This window comes from Acipenser ruthenus, chromosome 17 (assembly GCF_902713425.1).
Source record: "Acipenser ruthenus chromosome 17, fAciRut3.2 maternal haplotype, whole genome shotgun sequence".
In the NCBI taxonomy this organism is placed as follows: domain Eukaryota; kingdom Metazoa; phylum Chordata; class Actinopteri; order Acipenseriformes; family Acipenseridae; genus Acipenser; species Acipenser ruthenus.
Window position 1 is genome coordinate 30,220,713 of NC_081205.1, and position 20,407 is coordinate 30,241,119.

General features: G+C 34.2%; 2 protein-coding genes across 3 annotated transcripts in view; one reads left to right on the forward strand and one right to left on the reverse strand.

Annotated features, from left to right (window-relative positions):
- Nucleotides 1-9,544, reverse strand: part of LOC117422872 (serine/Arginine-related protein 53-like) — a 94,902-nt gene extending 85,358 nt beyond the window's left edge. The window contains exons 1-3 of the mRNA XM_034038078.3: nucleotides 9,416-9,544; nucleotides 6,085-6,259; nucleotides 4,495-4,623 (exon numbers count right to left, since the gene is read on the reverse strand). Of these exons, the coding sequence (XP_033893969.2) occupies nucleotides 4,495-4,623; nucleotides 6,085-6,254 (299 nt within the window). The 5' untranslated portion in view covers nucleotides 6,255-6,259; nucleotides 9,416-9,544. The remainder of the gene's footprint in view (nucleotides 1-4,494; nucleotides 4,624-6,084; nucleotides 6,260-9,415) is intronic.
- Nucleotides 9,545-12,506: 2,962 nt separating this feature from the next.
- On the forward strand, nucleotides 12,507-19,968 carry LOC117423272 (short stature homeobox protein 2-like). 2 transcript variants are annotated; one of them, XM_034038800.3, is made up of 5 exons: nucleotides 12,507-13,021; nucleotides 15,408-15,616; nucleotides 17,619-17,676; nucleotides 18,027-18,115; nucleotides 18,513-19,968. In XM_034038800.3, the coding sequence occupies exons 1-5, from the start codon at nucleotides 12,775-12,777 to the stop codon at nucleotides 18,768-18,770; spliced, it is 861 nt and encodes a 286-aa protein (XP_033894691.1). In that variant the 5' UTR covers nucleotides 12,507-12,774; the 3' UTR covers nucleotides 18,771-19,968. The 2 variants fall into 2 exon arrangements, with proteins under 2 accessions (XP_033894691.1, XP_033894690.1); XM_034038799.3 differs by having other exon boundaries at nucleotides 12,509-13,021; nucleotides 18,477-19,968.
- The last annotated feature ends 439 nt before the right edge of the window (nucleotides 19,969-20,407 follow it).

Sequence of the window (20,407 nt, forward strand, 5' to 3'; positions counted from 1 at the left end):
TGGTTCTAATTAATGTGTTCATTAGGATGAATATTTTTCTCAAAGCCTTGCTTAGAGCAAAGGGTCAGCTTTTCCCTCAGAAGTCTAACCAGCCATAAGGTGAGGCCATTTTGGATGCATTTGCTTTTATTTTACTACATTCAACCTGCTAATTGGCATTTAAAACCCAATTTGGAAGAACTTCAAGAAGCTTAAACAGAAAAAGTAGGAAGGAGAGATTCATTTTGTATTCATTTTCTAATTCTGAGGCAAAGCTTATTTTCTAACAAACAGAACTTTTAATGTGATTGTAATATATTTACTGCATAAGCAGATTTTTTTTTTTTTTTTTTTTTTTTGTAACTGCTTGATGACCAAAACCAATGTGCACTAAACCATAGAAAGATAAGCGCTCAGTGCAGTAGTCTAGTAAAGCTGAAAATTGTATTAATAAAAGATAATGATGTATATTAAAATGTTGTTGTTCCAATGTTGTTATTACTTCCAAGATTAAAAGCCCAAAAGGTTAAACCAAAACTTGACATATTTATACTGTCATGCTAGAGGTCAACGTAGAATAGACATGCCACTATTAGCTACAGCTTTATTTGCACTAATGTTTAATGATGCATTTGAATGACCACATAATGATTGCTTTGCACATTTATCTACATGTACAAATGCAGGTCTTCTATCTTTCTATAGCATTATGTTCGTCCTATCCAGAAATATTACTGTAGCTTTTTTTTTGTCCTTGTTTCTTTCTAAACTTAACTTTTTGAAAATAATGAATGGCATCCAAATGTTTCAAAGCAAAAAAATATTGAATTGTGGGTCCTTTTCAATAAGTCAATAAATTAGAGGCTAAATATGTTTCAGCCTGCCAGTATATCATACAGATCCATTTCAACAATGTAATATGGCTATCAGGGTAATTTTGTGCAGCCACAGCAGCAACTCCCTGCCACCCAGTCTCTCTTAATCAACCATGGTAATGGAAAGTGCTGTGTGGCTTTGATTCAGCCCATTTCATTGTTGCGGTCATTGTGTAGGATTGCAGTCCGATTCCCCCTACTGCTTCCCTTTATGTTGCCTTCTATTGACTAGCCACAATAATGTAAAGAGTTCAGCCACTATTAAATTTCTCCACCACTTTTCTTTTGGCTTGAAAATCAGCTGTTTTAGACCCTACTCTTGAAAGTGTGCTCAATCCTCTAAAAGGCTAGATTTATTTAGTTTTTACCCGTCGTCAGCTTACTGTTAACAAACCCAAAGGTTGCACATTGCCCTCCATTGCAATATGACAACCTAGAGATACCATGACAAAGCAACCCCCCATCCCTGGATCTCTCGGTTTTACTGAGCCCTTGACAGAAAACAAATAGCATGTATCTGACCTTAACCTTGGAACAGTATACAGTATAATAAAGTTAAAGAATGAGACAAGTTCATCAGCTGTGGGATTTTTATTGTTGAAAATTGAGCAAATGTGATTTTACATTCATTGCCCTCTATCACTTTTTCATGTTGCTCAGCACCTGTGGACTTTAACAAAAATTCCAAATGTGCTTCACTCACTCAACATCTGACACCTGCCGCCTAATAAGGGCTAGTGTGAAGCCTAATGAAAAACAGATTTGCCCAGTTTGCCTGCACGAGCTCAAGCTCAGATAAAAGATTAATCCAGCGATGTAGTCAAAATCTGCTTTTTATTTCAATAAATTTCATCCTGTGGGTAATCAATGAAAACTGAAAATTAAATAGTTTGTTGAATAATCTCAGACCTGGAGACTAAGCATCGAATGCTGCTTCTTTAAAATAAAATAAAATAAATAAAAAAACAGAATTACAATCACAGGCACCAAACAAATTCAAAGGTAACGGATGCCTTCACGGTTTAACAGGGCTGAAAGTTACACCATGTCTTGTGTCTAAACATTAAGACATTCATTAATCCCAGCACATAAACATTCACTATTTCACAAAACGTTTCTCACTTATTGTACGATCCTGCAACACAGCGTTTGTTTTTCTTGTTCCTGGACAGAATGTAAATACAGTATAAGGGATACTTAAAATGCTGGATCCGAAACACAATTTCACACAAAGGAATTCAAGGGTAATATTCAAACAGGAACGGTCCTAATCTCCCAGCAATATTTTCATGCCAGTGTTATTATTCTCATTTCACTGAATAATATCCATACTCCAGGGCCATTTGCCTTCTCATATTCTATATCTTGCATGCTTGCATCAAGATCCCCGTCTTCATATCCTGTCACGGTATCAATCACTGCCTCCTGTCCACTCAATACTCTTTTGATTTATCAGCCTACGTCGCTCCGGACTACATAACTCGACCCAAACCATTTTAACATGACATTGACAAATAGCACCCCGGATCACATCAACCTGTTCCATTTAGTAAACTAAGAAACAGTAACTATGACATCCCTGCACTAGTATTCCATTCTATTCCCCAGACTGATGTATATTAATGAGGAGATGGTATTTGAAACGCTTCTCCCACATCACCATCTAATGTGATCAAATTAGTAAATGGGATGATTTATTAAATTTGATTGATCTGAAATATTTTATGGTATTGCCATGCGGTTTTAGAAAGTAAGCTGTTGCTTTCAATTTTTCTGCCTTTTGTTTTACAGGTATATTTTTTTGTCTTCCAAAATGGAGAGAGAGAGAGAGAGACACATTTAATTAGGCAAACATTCTCTTAAACTGAATACACTGTATGTATTTCATAACGTGTAATCTGATGTAAATGTAGCCTCAGAAATTCCATGTCTATCCCATTTTCAGGGGGTAGTATTGTGTATAAATAAGCCTTCCTGTTAATCAAAATACTTCAGGAGGTCTTCAGAAAATATAATGCAGTACTATTGGCATTACCTGTACTTGAAATGGTCAGATGCAATGATTGTTTTAATCATCTACAAAAACAAAATATCTACCTAACAAAAAGAAGAGAACAAACCAGTACTAAAATGTATTAATTGCCTGATGCCACCAATACAGTTTGTATTCATTCTTTTTATCTTTTCTGGTTTAATGAAGATATAAAAACACTCCTATTGTTATCCATTTGAATTAATCGTAGAGCCACACATAAACAAGCCTTTGCCTAAATTACAAAATGTGCCGTTTACAGTTCTGAAGGACTTAACAGCATACTGTAATTTGCTGGTTAATTTGCAATGTTAATGACATTAGTTTTATTAACCATCCATGCACAAAGTACTTGCATTATGATGTTACGGTTATATTTGTTATTAAAAACCAAACCTAATGAACAGCAGTAGACTGGAGGTACTTTGAAATTTTTTATGGTGGATCTAAAATGTAATTCCCAACAAAAAGGCTGGTATGAAATTTACATTTAATATACAAGTGATATATGCTTTCAGTTAAATTATTCCATTATTGCAATAACCTAGTGTAGGTTAATGTATATGCTTTAGGTTTAGTATTTTTATGTCGCAAATGTGATGTCATTTTGAACACCAGGGGTGGTACTTTAATGCTCTGAACCTTTAATAAACGTATTTGAACAAACGTATTTTAAAAACAAAAGATTTCAGGAAACCAAGGAACACAGAGGTCTAGAACCAGAACAATATTTGTTACAAAAAGGTAGTTAAAATGAATTTTGTGAATACCCATCACAGTATGCATGCAGAGGACATACTGTATTCCCTATCTTCGTTTTGAACATTTTCTTAAACATAACGTGTCAGCTTGTGCCCTTCCCCTATTTACCCACCCACTGTTCAAAACACACTTGTCAAGAATGGCATAGGCTCTCAGTTTGATGCACATGTTGCCAAAGGTATGGACTCATCAGTTCAGTCATGGTCAGAATGGCCGCACACACTGAAACCTTGCATTTAGCATCATTTATTCACGCAAAAGGAATTTAGGTGGTATACTGCTAGATTATGGTTGCAGACAGCGCTGTTATTTCAAATTGTTAATTCTGGATTTATTGTGACTTCATCTTTTGCTTAGAACTTAAAATAAAGGAGCAATCCTTCTTTTATTCATAATCAAGCCATAACAACTGAAGGACAACACCCCTTGGACCGGTATCTCTAGGATGCCATAGGGACTGGTGCGACTTTACAGTACAGACTGTATTTCTGATTATTATTATTTATTTCTTAGCAGATGCCCATATCCAGGGCGACTTACAATTGTTACAAGATATCACATTATTTTTACATACAATTACCCATTTATACAGTTGGTTTTTTACTGGAGCAATCTAGGTAAAGTACCTTGCTCAAGGGTACAGCAGCAGTGTCCCCCAGCTGGGATTGAACCCACACCCCACCGGTCAAGAGTCCAGAGCCCTAACCACTACTCCACACAGATGCCGATGACTAGACATGTGGTCAATGATTTCAATCCTCTTGTTTGTGCGTTTCCTTTTGACCACACAATGCACTGTATATGGGGGACCTTATTAGATGTTTAAAATAAAAAGACAGGAAGTACCTTCTTGCTCGGCTTCTTGACCCAGATCTTCGAGACCTGTAAGCCCTGCCTCGCTCAGCAGACCTGCTCCGGCTGCTTCGTTTCTTCCGGGACTCATAGGAAGAGCTGCTGCTGGACCGCCGTCTGCGTCTGAAATATTTACGAGCTACATAGATTAATGAATGCACTTTTAATTGAGTATAGTAATTCAGGGTCACCCAAACAGCATCAACATCTAGATTAAGAGTGAGTCATAGAACTATGTTTAGTAACTAGTCACTACTTGCAAGGTAAGCGTCTGCAGAATTTATAGGATTCTATAAGTCTTTTTGTACTGCAGTTGGTTTACCTCTGGTTTGATTCTTTGTGTGAAATATTTCTACTGTAAACTTGTTTACTCTCAAGAATTAAAATCTGCTCTTAATGCAACAGTCGTAAGAGAACACAGTTTTGGAGGCTAACACAAAAAGAACATTTCAAGAAACTGATCAAAAGTACTGGTGATTATACTAAAAGAGAAAATGTACTGTATGTAATTGATCACTGGTATCAGTGTCTAAGTGAGTGAATACATTACTGCCACTATGCTTGTATACCTAAAAAATGTGTTTTCAAAGGAAAATGATAAGTGTACGAAGACTGGACTGATCTGCCTTTAGACTACGACTTCTTGAGATCCTTTCTGTACAACACCACAAAAGAGCACTGAAAGCTTTTCTTTTGTTGCCATCTTATGTGCATTCTTTTTGTGCAACCTCAGTGTATCACATGATGTACAATTAAACAGACACTAGCCTTTCGAAAACGGCATCATTTTCTTACAGCCACTGCATTAATACTTTATGTTTATTTAAATTTTGTATTCTGGTTTGGAACTTTATTCTGCTTGTTTACCATAAATAATTAATAATAGACATTCAGTATAAAAGGTTTTAAAATTGTAAATGAACTAAGATTATATATATATATATAAAAAACAACCAATGACTAATAGGAAATAAATATGTTTTTACAGGAAAACATAAAATACTATTAATGAGTGCAGTGAGGCTGTGATGTCTATTGAAAGGGTACAGCTCACTGAAGATTTCATTATGCAGTGACTGTTAACAAGGTGCATTAAAAATGTAGGATCTGATTGTGGGAGCCAATCATTTCAAAAGCAGGCATATGTAAAATAACAATTTTCCTCATCCTTATTCTCTCAACTAAAGACCATAGTGGCTCTGTTTTAATCTGGGGGGGAAAAATAAAACAGCAACTGTTTTCCATTGGATAGAATTGTCTTCTACCAGCATTGGTAAATAATTCAGTAAAGCAGTGCACTTATAAGCAAATGTAAATACTGAATAAGGAGATGGAAAGACAAGCATAAGGTTAAATGGGGTTAAGCGTCTCTCTGCACTAAAGGACCTTGTTTTCACCAATATATAAACAGGTGGCAAAGTTCCAATTGTGCCAAATGACGCTGCGGTTTTGTAATACAAGCTAAGCTGAGACCACCAAACACATTTCACCCAAACTTCCAGTGATGAAAGAGCAGTTAGTGTACTAAGCCATCTGGCACGGCATACATTACAAACATGGCACAAGCATAAGCACTAACTGTACCGTCTGGTGCGTGAAGGAGATGGAGATCTTGACTTAGACTTTGTTCTTCTTCCAGACTTTTTCCTGCTCGTCACCCTGCTTCCCGAGGAGCTGCTGGAAGATCGTCGCCGATGTTTCTTTCTGCGATGGCTCCTGCTGTCTTCCTCACTGTCTGAGGAGTGCCGACCCATCTTTACTGCAAACCAAAACAAAACCTATTTCATACAGCAAGAAAACAGAAAGCATTGCAGGTTATATCTGTATATGACCCTTAACAACCACAGACTGGCGTTTTGACCGAGTACCTTTCTTCTGCAACCTGTCTAACATAATGAACCATATATTACTGACAGCTTTTACCTACAGTACAGTTTTGAATAGGTTTCCTTTGTATTACTGTGTGTACTGCTGCATGTTTCTTTTACTTAAACTTTTATTCCCCTGTTGAAATAGTTGCTTAATTGCATGCCATTGTTCTTTCTTTTTGATAACTATGTTGACTTATAAGATCAAAAACAGTAGAGTAAGGCAATGAAATATACGGAGAAATGTTTTTTTATTATTTTTAAAAAATGTCACGATTGACTGAAAGTAACAATTCACAGGAATGTAATATAGATGTCATATAGTATGGAATATGGCAGAGGCTGAAAAAAGCCAGAATTTCCCCTGGTTCTGGCTTTCATCTACATCCCTGCAATGTCTTGGCCTTCATCTATTTCCAATAAATATTGCCTGGTTTCTTCACCATAGAGGTGAGGTGAAAAAGAATTTCAGGGGTTACACTAGTTTTATAAAAACTTCAGCCAAAATAATCAAAGAATGTAAGAAAACCACATATTCCCATTTGCAATGAAGAAATGTCTGCTACATTTTTAAAGGATGTATTTTATATGCATTGCAGTAACAATAATACAAGTAAATGTAATGTCTAAAAACTGAAGTTTCTATAATAGATGTATGTGTTTGTGGTCCTATGCTGGTCCATGGGGCAAATGCTCCCCTTAGAAAAGTAGAGGACACAATAAGTTGGGAACGTAATACACATCAAAGTCTTATATGAAATGATCAATGATTTCCAAGTCATACAAAGTAGAAGGCGGCGTAATTGGGAAAGCTGGCAGTCTGGCTGTGTTAACTCAGCTGTGACTGTATTACATCTCTATCAGGTAATTTACAGAACGCTTTACTATTCCAAGTCAAAACAACCTCAACCCTGTTTTCAAGTCTCCACTAATAACAACTATTGCTATTAAAAGGTTCCTAATGGAAAAAGATGGATGTATTCATGAATGCTTTAGGTTTATCCTATAAAATGCATAGGCTATAAACCAGTTACATGGAATATAATTTATTTAAAAACAAATATTTTGCATTTATATTTGGTTTTTTTTGGTCTAATGACATTTTCTGTGTATTGGAGGTAATGAATTATATATATATATATATATATATATATATATATATATATATATAGTTAGATAGATTGATAGATAGATACACACACACACACACTTGTAGTCAATGGAAATTTATAATTTCTAGAAATTTCTCGAAAACAAAGAATTTTAGGAAAAATCTTTTGCAGCAAAAGTTTTGCTTTTGTGGATGAGGAAAAAAGTTACAAGAAACAGATGTCTGCAATTATTTATTTAAGCAACTTTTTGCAAAACCCCCAAAATTCTAATTCAAAAGTATACATACCCTTTGAAGCTAACAAGGTGCTAGAAATTTCAATATGATAAAGCAGAACCTAATTCTAGAAAAGTCAAGAAAATGCTGGATTGTAGGTGAACATTCTTAGAGAGTATAAAAGGGTTAGGCACAGGATGACTGCTGTCATTACCAATAAGTCAATATGGGGAAAAGGTAAAGAGCTATCTGAAGGCAGAACATTTATTTACTGTTATAATGTTGGAAAGGATACAAGAAGATTTACAAGCATCTGAGTATCCCAATTTCAACTACTGTGTATTATCAAAAAGTACACGACTCATGGTACTGTCACAACGCTCCCTCAGTCTGGAAGAAAGAAGGTTCTTTCACCAAGAACATGTAGAAGAATTGTGATGAAGGCTAATAACAAATCAGAGATTGACTGCCAAAGATATTAAAAGTAAACTGACTTCAAGTGGGACTGGGGTTTCCATTTCAACCACAGGTCGAGTATTGCATGGTGAAGGTCTCAATGGTCGCAGGCCAAGGAAAAGGCCACTCTTAGGAAAACTTCACAAGGACAAATCTTTTAAAGTTTGCAAAACAGCATTTGAATGATGTATATGAGTTCTGGTCAAAAGTTTTGTGAATTGATGAAACACAAATCCAGCTATTTGATAGTCCTTAGGTTTGGAGAGTCTGGTGAGGATTACAAAGACAAGAACACCATACTTACTGTCAAGCATGGATGTGGTAATATCCTTCTCTGAGGCTGTATTTCCTCTAATGGCACAGGAAATTTAGTTACAATACATCCATAGCGTATCAAAAGATATTTTCCAATCATCTGAAAGCCTCCGCTACAAAACTTGAAGTGTTAAAAGCGCAACTGGACGTTCCAACACGACAAAGATCCAAAGCACGCATCAAAATCTACTTCAGAATGGTTAGATTAAATAAAATAATGGTTCCTTGTCAGGGAATGAATACTTTTGAATTAGCATTTTTTGAGTTTTGCAAAAAAAAAATTGCTGAAATAATTAATTGTAGACATCTATTTCTTGTAACGTTTTTTTTTTTTTCTCATCCACAAAAGCAAAACTTTTGCTACAAAAGATGTTTCCTATAATTATTTGTTTTCGAGAAATTTCTAGAAATTACAAATTTCCACTGGGGGATCGAAACTTTGGACATATATATATACACACACACACACACACACACACACACACACACACACACACACATATACATACATACATAGTTATAGAAATCAATCAAGCTTCTAGCAATCGTTTTTCTGGGATATTTTCTGTACCATTACAGCAAAGAATGCAGGACCAAAAAGTCAAGTTAGGACGAGACCATGTAAAGGATTTTATTAAATGCTTGTGAAGCACAGCACCGTAAAGACTACAGTCTCCCATCACCACAGCACTTCCACAACTGAAGGACACGGGTACGATGTCCCCTAAACACTGGCGCACAACAAACACAAAGTAACGTATGTATAAAACTGCGCGAATATCGCGGTCGTACTGTATCAATCTCAAAATACAAACACAGTAACACCACCAGGCCTCGCTTCAGCACCTGCCCATACAGAGCAGCAACACTCGCTATGTTTCCCGAGACAGCATATTCTTATGGTCGCTTTATTTTAGAATTCAGAAAATATCTTATTGTGTAATCTTACCTAAATGTTTGTTTTAGTTATCCTTTTCCGAACAGCAGGTAGCTAAAGGTCTTGTTTCAAGCACAGCGCCATGCATGGTATTCCAGACCTAACCTACAGCTCTCAGAGCGCATAGATCTATCCTTTAAAAGAATCAATAATGGAGCAATCGTTCAAATAAAACTTCCCCAGCTATTTTATCTGTGTCAGAGTCGATACAGATAGCTTCACAAACTACATACAAGTTTTTATTGCATATATAATTAATCTGTTTATTAAAAAAACAGTTAATAATATAATAAAATGTAAGAATTCAATAGATAAAAAAATACAGAGGCATACAAATTTCTACAGATTTAACTGTCAGATTACTATTTAAATTATAGCGTCTATTCTATGTCACATATATTTGTAAGTATGTACATGCTCTACAATTACATTATATAAGGAGTCATATCAACCCTGCGTCATAGATATATATATATATATATATATATATATATATATATATATATATATATATATATATATATATATACAAGATGTCAAAAAAGATACGCATCGCATTGCATTTTGCTCTACACTGTTACATGTAGGCTAGTAAAAAAAATAGAATCATAATAATAATAATAATAATAATAATAATAATAATAATAATAATATTAATAATAATAATAACAAACAGCTTCTGTTTAATTAAGAAAGTGATCGCTGATTACTTTGTACATTGATCTGTCCTACCTTTGTGATTAAACTTTCGTTACATGATCAACCTGCTATTCGCGTGTTTGAAAAACTCGCTACATGATACTTTTTATTTGTATAAAAACATACGTTTATTAAAACATGGAATTCACCTCGGTGATTATACGTATTAGTATATGCCTAATGTGTTAAGACTGAATTAAACTCTGCATCTGACTACACAGTTTAATATTCTACACTATAAAACGTGTATCGTCCCCGTCTACTAATGTTCACATGCATGGTTGAATTTTAGACATTTCACAGTATCATGCAAATATATAAAACAGTCGATCCACATGTGATAAATTGCCTCCAAAATGTCACTTTATGTTATGAGTTTATGAAACGTAAATAATACAGCTTAGAAAGTGACTTTATTTTTTTATGTTGCACGCATAAAACTGGAGGACACTAATTTCCTTGTCCTTGCAAATACTCATCTGAAAAAATTAATAATTAGTAAAATACAGTACTAAAAACCTCCTGTTTCTTAAAATGATGTAGATTTTTCCCTAATTACATTTCTGTATATGTTGTCCCCTGTTATTATTTAAAGCAGAGAATAAAAAAAACAAACAAAAAACAAGCGTATCGTGTATTTCTTTCCAGTATTAATAACAGAGGCTGGATTTATTACCGTTATCTCAATTATGACGACGTTTAATAAACTCTCCAATGATGGATCACATCTCGTTTTAGTTTAAATAAATAAATAAATAAATAAATAAATAAATAACAATAACGGGAAATCGGTCCAGAAATCTTTAACTCGGTTTCAGTTGTCATTTATATATATATATATATATATATATATATATATATATATATATATATATATATATGTGTGTGTGTGTGTGTGTGTGTGTGTGTGTGTGTGTGTGTGTGTGTGTGTGTGTGTGTGTGTACTTAAACAAGATGTCATCATCGAGATGAGGTGATGTTTTTTTTTTTTTTATTGATTAATCTGGATTTGTTGGTTCTGCTGCGTAATTGAGGGTTGAGCCCTGCAATGGGCAGATGGAATCAGATAAAACTTCGGTCTATTTCTTTTCCTCTGAATTAAAAAAGAAAGTGTGGGGGGGGGGGGGGAGTTGCTTTAATTGGTATTCAATAGTATAAAGGAAGATGTTTCCACTTTATGTAAAATGGCTGAAACTTAATGAAACAAATCGATATAGATTATAGAAGATGATAAACAATATAAATATTTTATTAGAGTAAGTGTTGAAGCTTGATTTCAGGTCGTGTATCTGCATTCCACAATGAAAAGTACTGACCAATTATAGACAAAGTTCATCAATAAGCACTGAAAATGTATAAATAAATCATAAAATATTAATATCTAGCCAAAAAAAAAAAACGTACCTAAGACCTTACATAATATTGCAAAATGTGGCATAACTGTTTTATATAAATCTATAATGAACGCTTCTTAATGCGTGTGTTGTTTTTATTATTATTATTATTATTATTATTATTATTATTATTATTATTATTATTATTATTATTATTGGATACAGTCATATTTATTTTTAGAAGAAATCATCATTTAGATAAATATTATTTTAAGGAATGGTGATTAACGTTGATTTCAATCTTTGAAATCTTTTTAAAACGCAATGTAACCTTATCTCGGTACAACTTTACTCTTTGAAAAACTATGTAAATATGCTGCTCGAAAACAAAATATAAATCTAAGGATTATACTACACAAAGTTATATAAAAACATGATTTAAGAGGGCTACAATGTACAACATCAATGACAAAGAACACATATAATGATAATGATATATAAATCATTATGCTGAAACCATATCACTTAAATCAACTATAGTGAATTATATATATATATATATATATATATATATATATATATATATATATATATATATATATATATATATATATATATATATATATATATATGCACTCTAATGCAAAACCAGTAGCATGTTATTGTGTGGGGCTTGTACTTATCCATGGCCATATATAGCAGACGGCGCTGTACAGTTTTTTACCTGTATGGTTAGAATACTAGTGTTCTTTCTAAACGATCACAGCTATTTTAAGGATGCTCCCATTCCATGTGCTCTCATCTGTGCAAGCTTGTCATTTTCACCTTGGCCACACCCCTGCAGATCCCACCCGTCTCCCTAGTGTGTAAAAACCAACTCAGGACAATAGCACGGAATCCACGCCTAATTAAATTAATTAGTGCTTCTTGTCAATCCTGGATTAATGTCCAATAGCAACCCAGTAAGAATGATCAGAATCCTGGAGGGTTGATAATGTGTTTTATTTATTTTTTTGCCTCTCTCTCTCTCTCTCTGACAGTGTGCGGAAAAGAGAAGGGGTTCATCCAGATTTCCTAAGGGGAGGTAATTTGCACAGATCAAGGGGCAGGCATTGCAAAGTATAAATAGTGTGACTTCAATAGCATATCACCAGCAGGTCTGAACTCCGTAGCAAGAAGAATTGGCAGAGAGCTATATATTTAACTCGAGATCTAGGTTTGGCAAACATCACCTTATATTTAGGTCGAGAAAAATAACACCATTGATGTGTTTTTGGTGGCTGTTTTGGAATTGAAAAAAAAAAAAAAAAGATCGAGAAGAGAATATTTTGAGCAGTGATGGAAGAACTTACCGCCTTCGTGTCCAAGTCTTTTGATCAGAAAGTGAAGGAAAAGAAGGAAGTCATCACGTATAGGGAGGTTCTGGAAACTGGACCCGTGCGAGGGAGGGAGCCGAACTCGAGTGAGCCAAGCCGGGAAGAGATGAACGCTATTGCCCGGGGAGGCGCGCGATCTCCAAGCAGGGAGATTGACATGCTGGGGCCGGAGAGAACCAGGGACTCGTGCAGTCCAAAAATAATCGATGGTAACCAGCTATATATTCCCTTTTACTCCTAAAACTCAACAATGCGTCTTGACGGGAGAATACCGTGTTTCTGCATTTTATAACGACCAACAGAGATAAGAAATGAAACTATATGTGAGTAAATGAAAGTGTTTAATGTTTGGCTTATGCCTCTCATCCTGCGTTTTAGTCAATTTAATGTAAACATGCATGCATTTCGTTAAGGTTACAGTTATTACGAAAAATTTAAATAAATGAAAAACTGAAATAGTGCAAACGTACGTATAACTTTGATAACATTTTTTTCTCTCATTTTGAATATTGTTATTCGTGATGTTTTGGAAATGTTAGGAATACTTGCAACAGTAAGACTTGGGCCATATTCATTCATACATAATCAGATCTATGAAACTTTTATGTTCCTGCCATGATGTAATCATTGTAAAAGTAGCCCTACATTCACAAAATCCGTTCAATCGTATTCACGTTTTTTCTTATTAGGACATATATCTGTCTTCAACAATACTGTATATTAGCTGTTTAAGAAACCAATGCAACGCTGTGAACACAGCAAGGTGTTCAAATTGTTTATTGGAAAAACAGGTAGCCTGCCACCATGAGCTAAAATAATATTGTGTACAGATACACCTGTCATATTAAGTGTCGTGCAGGCAAGAAATACATATTGTGTATGTGTGGTCTGTATGCAGTATGTGAGATATTATTATTATTATTATTATTATTATTATTATTATTATTATTAGTATTATGCACAATATACGTATACGAATATATATATATATATATATATAATATATATATATATATATATATATATATATATATATATATATATATATATATATATATATATATATATATATATATATATATATATTATGTGGGGTGGGGGGGTAAATGTGCCATTAGGTTCCAACACATTTTGCATAACAAATAATAAATGGAACAACCATTGTCAACAACAATTCACGTACTGTATTAATATCCATTATATTGTCATGTAGATAAAAAAAAAAAAAAAACACGTATTATCGTTTATATAGCAAAAGATAAACCCAGGAACAGGTCGTTATAGCTGTTAGCACAGAATGCAAAAACCAAAGCGATTCATACAGCCCTGATAAAAAATCTGCCATTTGATTCTCATTATAACGTAGCCTACCTAAAACCGATATACAAACATATGATGTTTCTGTAATACGGTTATTATTTGTATCTTGTATACAAATAGCATAGATATTTGCCTCATTCAGAGAACAGGTAGATACAGTATTTGATGCAATGTTGGAGAGCGCAGTGCACGGGACGGATGTAATCTGGGTTGACTGTTTACTTTAGTGCTATGTTCAAATAACCATGTCTGACGAGATCGGAACTTGATAGAGAGCATCTTCCGGATATGTTTTAATGAGCACATTTTAGTACTTCAGAATGTTGTATTTATTTATATTTTAATACAAATCGCATTCGTTTCGCTTATCATATAACACTTGATTATTGCTGAGTAAGAACTTTAAAACGGTATGTATGTGTGTATATATACACATATATATAAATTGAAAACAGATCCTGTTGAGTCATATTTAAAATGCCTGCACGTAATCGAATATAATTTTTTTTGTAATTCCAATTGTAGGCTACAGCTATTTAAATAATTCAATGCAATGGCGTTAAAAAAAATACTGGTGTTGTTTATAATGTTCTTATTGTTGAGACTGCTTTTATAGACTAAACAATTAGGATATTACTACACGTGTGTGTTTTTTTAATTCCATTTTTAATCATCTTTATTTGATAGGCTATGTAACAACATTTGAACACAGAAAGGGCGTATGGCCGATTAAATAAAAGGTAGTGTTGCATGATAACCTATAACGAAGAAATATGTATTTAAGAAAACATTTAGACCAAAAAATGTTATGCGGTTATTACGGATAACCAGTGTGACATTATGTATTTCTGTACATGCAAGTGCTGCCTAGGGATAACAAAAAGGATGTATTTGTTCCACAATCGAAAAAATTCAGGCTAACCATAATGACAACCAGATATTACTATTCCCGTTGTATGCGGCTGAAACTGCCTCGTATAACTGCGCTTGTGAATATTCCTCATAAGAAGACTGCTCAAAACATTTTGTAAAGTTAACCTCGTTTTTTATGCTTGAAAATATCATACAACCACTGTCAGATATCCAACTGTGTAACAGGGGCGTGCATATTTATAAGGATTTAATTATTTAAAATCTAATCGGAATACAAATCTGGGGTTGGTGGGAAGGCAGATCCTCAGCTGTTTTCTTTTTATTATTTAAGGAGAAGGCATCCCTTCTGTACCCTTATTTAATCCATCTTAATTGCCTCATGTTCGATATCTCTTGTTCCAGGTAATACAGATATGAAAGAAAGAAAAGAGGATTCCAAGGCAATGGACGATGAAGCACAAACCAAAATAAAGCAGAGGAGAAGTCGGACTAACTTTACGCTGGAGCAACTGAACGAGCTGGAGAGACTTTTTGACGAAACTCATTATCCAGACGCCTTTATGAGGGAAGAGCTTAGCCAACGACTGGGTCTGTCTGAAGCAAGGGTACAAGTAAGTCAGGCATTCTGTAAATATACATCCTATTCTTTCATACGGTAATAGCGTTATTGTGTCTGGCGTGTGCAGGTTAGGACGACTGTTGTGCTTGCAATGCTGCACGTGTTTGTTTTAGGTGCAGTTAACAGCAATACAATTACTAACTGTGTTGCAAAGTATTGTGTCTGAAGTAATCATTGGTGACACATATTCACAATAAACCCAAACAGCGAAGGTTCGTTTAAGAATAATGGTTGAATGTATCATCAATTAGTCTTCACTTCACATGTTCAGATAATAAATACATATAGAGAATCAAGCTTGTCCAAATTAACATTGCTATGAAACCTAACAAAAAGTTGAGAAAAAAAAGACTATGCATAAGCTATTATCTTTCACAGAATGGATGTTCTACCGGTAAATGTGCAAATATTGAAGTTTGTATTCATTTGTGACCACAATGTTTTCATTTTCACTTTTTATTTACTTTTGCTAAAGAAAACCTATGCATAAGCTGTACAAAGCCCTAAAATAGATTTCATGTTTCGGTTTCGTAGACTATTTTCTATAAGTTATTTATTATATGCTAACACGTTCACGTTAAAGAATGGGTTTTACTTCATTTTTGCTGGGTGACTATATTGTTGTCAATTGATTTCTGGTATAAAGATTCAGTTGTATGCTTTGCTGGTATCAATAAAATATGTTATAATTTTATCAAAGTCTCTTTATGTAACGGTTATTTACCGCACAGACAGCTGAAGCTCTCGTAAGATTTCAGAACTATTACAGAGAGGACCATCTGCACCGAGATATAATAACAGTTTTTAAGTGTGGTACAATCTACTTGTAATAGGATAAGGTTATAAATATAACCGAACACTGACCATGAACATAGACATCGATTTCCATCATACTGATCCAATGTTATCAGGTTTCCAAATATTTTTTTTTCTGTTTTTTTTTTTCTGTTTTGTTACTTTCAAAAACATTTAACCTAAACAAACAAAATTTGGCTCTGCAGAAATTGAACAGACTTTTTAAAATAGCATTTGTTTTGCAACGTTGGCCTAATGCATGATATCATTAACAACTTGCAAGTCGCACATACCGAGGAGTTAAATAAATTATGCATGTTTCACAGTATATTATTTTCCACTCAAAGATTCGATTATGTTGCACAGATTTCCGTAATTGAAAAGTACAGGAAATAGCAATTGTGAAGAACATTTTAAAATGAAAACGTCCATAAAATATGTATAAAGTATATGCAACCTGTATATATAGCACATGATTGTTGATGTCAGCTATCTATAGTAAATAACGTAAATTAAGATTTTTTTTTTCCAGAAGTGGTGAAGTTAAACGCCTTTTTTCCCCATGTCTTTCAGACACCACACAATGATTATGTTTCTCGTTTTAATGTATCCGTTCCATGGGATTCAAATCAGATTACCATAATAATGAGTTTCTTAATCTGTCTTTGCCTATTCTCTTAACCAAAAATAACGTCTGCGACAAAGAAGTATCTGAGAAACAGCTATCTTCAGAAAACTCTTTGTTCTTGAGTTGTTATGACAGTAATTAAACTAAACTGCGAGGCATTAAAAGCTTCAGTAACATCATTTTTCTTGCAGATAAAGCTAATTAATTTTACAGGCTACTAATGAGCACACTCTGCTTAGATCCCATTGCTCAGACGTCCAGGGCCATTATCACATGTTGGTATTGGGTATCAGGGAGTCAATCTGGTTCTTCAGGGACCATAATCTATAGAAAGATGAAACCATGGACTGAAAAAGTAATTTATTATGGTCCAATTTAGGCTGCACATTTCGATCAAGTGTACTTATTTGTGTTTGTGGTTTCTCTCCCCATACAGTCCTCCGTGTATGTTCTAATTGTAATAATTAAAATAGGAGAGGTAAGTGGCATTCATATTTCAGGAGCCTGTTGCCAGTTTGAAAGGTATAGCATGTTCCGTGCGGCTGACAATAATGAATGTCTCTCCCTCTAGGTTTGGTTTCAAAACAGGAGAGCTAAATGCAGAAAACAAGAGAATCAACTCCATAAAGGTGAGCACCAAATTTGTTTTCTGAAACGTTATATATATATATATATATATATATATATATATATATATATATATATATATATATATATATATATATATGTATATGTGTATATATATATATATATATATATATATATATATATATATATATATATATAACAACAATATGTGCAACGTGGACTACTTTTCATTCACATGGTATTTTAAACAAATTACATTTTGAAAGATTGTCGTTTTGTGTCTGAAAGCAAAAAAAAACAAACAATAGAGCTCAGATTTTCTTTTTGTTTTGTTTTATTCGTTTCCATTCGGTTTAGGCAGAGGTTTGAACCTGTTCTTTGATTATTGCAGGAGTCCTTATCGGAGCAGCCAGTCAGTATGAAGCCTGCCGAGTAGCGCCATATGTCAACGTAGGAGCTTTACGAATGCCGTTTCAACAGGCAAGTCCAGTATGCTGAAGAATAGGACTATATCAATTAATACGCTTTACTTTTTTTGATGTTTTTTATCATTATAATATAACGTTTGTAAATGATAAGTAAATAATTTCAAGTTTTTTTTTTTTGTTTTGCACATTTCTTATTTGTAATAATTATAATCATAAACGGCATCCCTCGGAACACTGTAGTCTTGATGTACAGAATGTGTAGGCCTATGTATATAAAGGGGACTTTTTTGTTTGAATTCATGAGGGTTGGTGTGTGTGGTTGGGGGGTCACCTAAAATGCTGCCGTTTCAGCAGCCTTTCAGGTGCTAATACTCTGTTTTTCCCCCTTTTTTTCCCTATCCGTATGTCTTTAGGATAGTCATTGCAACGTGCCGCCCTTCTCCTTTCAGGTCCAGGCCCAGCTTCAGCTGGACAGTGCCGTGGCCCACGCGCACCATCACTTGCACTCTCACCTGGCGGCGCACGCGCCTTACATGATGTTCCCCGCTCCACCATTTGGGTTGCCCTTGGCCACGCTTGCGGCAGAATCTGCAACCGCTGCATCAGTTGTGGCTGCAGCTGCAGCCGCCAAGACCACCAATAAAAACTCAAGCATCGCAGATCTCAGACTCAAGGCCAAAAAACACGCTGCCGCATTGGGACTGTGACTAGCGGACCAAAGCGCCTTACACAGACTCAAACTGACTTGAAAGTCAGATACAACGACTAAGGCTGACAAACTGTTCCAAACAAAAGACATTATGTATGTTTTTTGTGTGTGAAAATGAACATGAAGGAGGACATTTATACAGATGGGGAAAAAAAGTATAGGCTATTTATAAAACTGTGAATTTGAACAGGAGTTCATAACACATAAACAAAAAAAAAAAAATGAACTCTTATATTTATACAAAAAAGTTATTGGTTCTGACAAGTCAAAAATGCACATCAGGAGCATCAAGAAAAAAGAGAAAAAAAAGTGAAGAGGTCTATTTAAGCAAAAGTATACCACGAATAAGAAAAATACGCAGCTGGGACGTTCAGACGTTTGTTTGACAAAATGAACGATTCTGCGAAGTTTTACTTTAATACATTATTATTTGATGTGACAAGAGGCTGGCCTCGTTTTAATTTGAAACGTACCAGAGTTTTCCACAACATTTTTTACTTTGGACCATTATGAAAAAAAAGACTAAACGTGGGAGATTTTTTTTTTTCTCCAGAAGAGAATAGCAAAACAATATGTGCATGTGTACTTTGCGTTCATCGACGACGTCACTTGAGTCGGTTGCACTTCGTTTTCATATTAAAGGACTGCAGTGTTTTCAGAAGTATTTTTCACAAACATTTTGAAATAATCATTTAAAAAAAAAAAGTTACAGCTGCGAGATTATGTACTGACTTAATTCATAGTTATAAACTATGGCAAAATCAAAACAATGTCTTGACATTTAGCCTATCTAACCCGACCAGGGGTTACACTATATAGATCTGGAATTCACTGATTCACATTTTGAAAAAAAAAAAAAAAAAAAAAAAAAAAAAGGTACATACATGTAAAATATGTTGATACACAAGAAGCAAAGTTTATTTTGGTTATATTGTGATTTAATATTCCATTGTCCAAATCTTAATTTTACTTCATAGAAGTACGTTTATTCATGTACATTTTCTCTGTTGTGATGTTGGTGGGGGTCTTATTGCATAATTGTTGAACATTGGGTACATGAATGATGCAGATTTTCACTTGATATGGGATACATAATTATGGGATGGTATTTGCATTAATAACTTTTTATGTGGTGACGCCAAAAAGACAACGCGTTAATTTATTCAAATAAATGAACTCCCCTTTTGGTAACTAAACTGTGTGATCTCTCTACACATTTTATTTATAACTGACTCGATACTTGTATTAAATAATGTTATTTGAAGATGAAAACCCTTTGTTGTTGGATTTTACATTTTGATGTCAATTTTGTTTCAGTGAGTTTGATTCACGTTTCACTTTGTTCTCTTCATGTTAGGTCTGTTTTGGAAAAAAAGTTGGTCATATATATATATATATATATATATATATATATATATATATATATATATATATATATATATATATATATATATATACACACACACACATTCGATACTTTCCAGGTTTTTGAGATTAGTGACTTGAAGTTCACCAAAGCAAGATGTTAGATTTAGTAATACAATTGCAGTGATTTTATGGATTCATTATGAAGACTCTGCCAGTTAAACCGGATACAGGTATGCTTAAATTAGACTGAACCCGCATTTCAGGAGC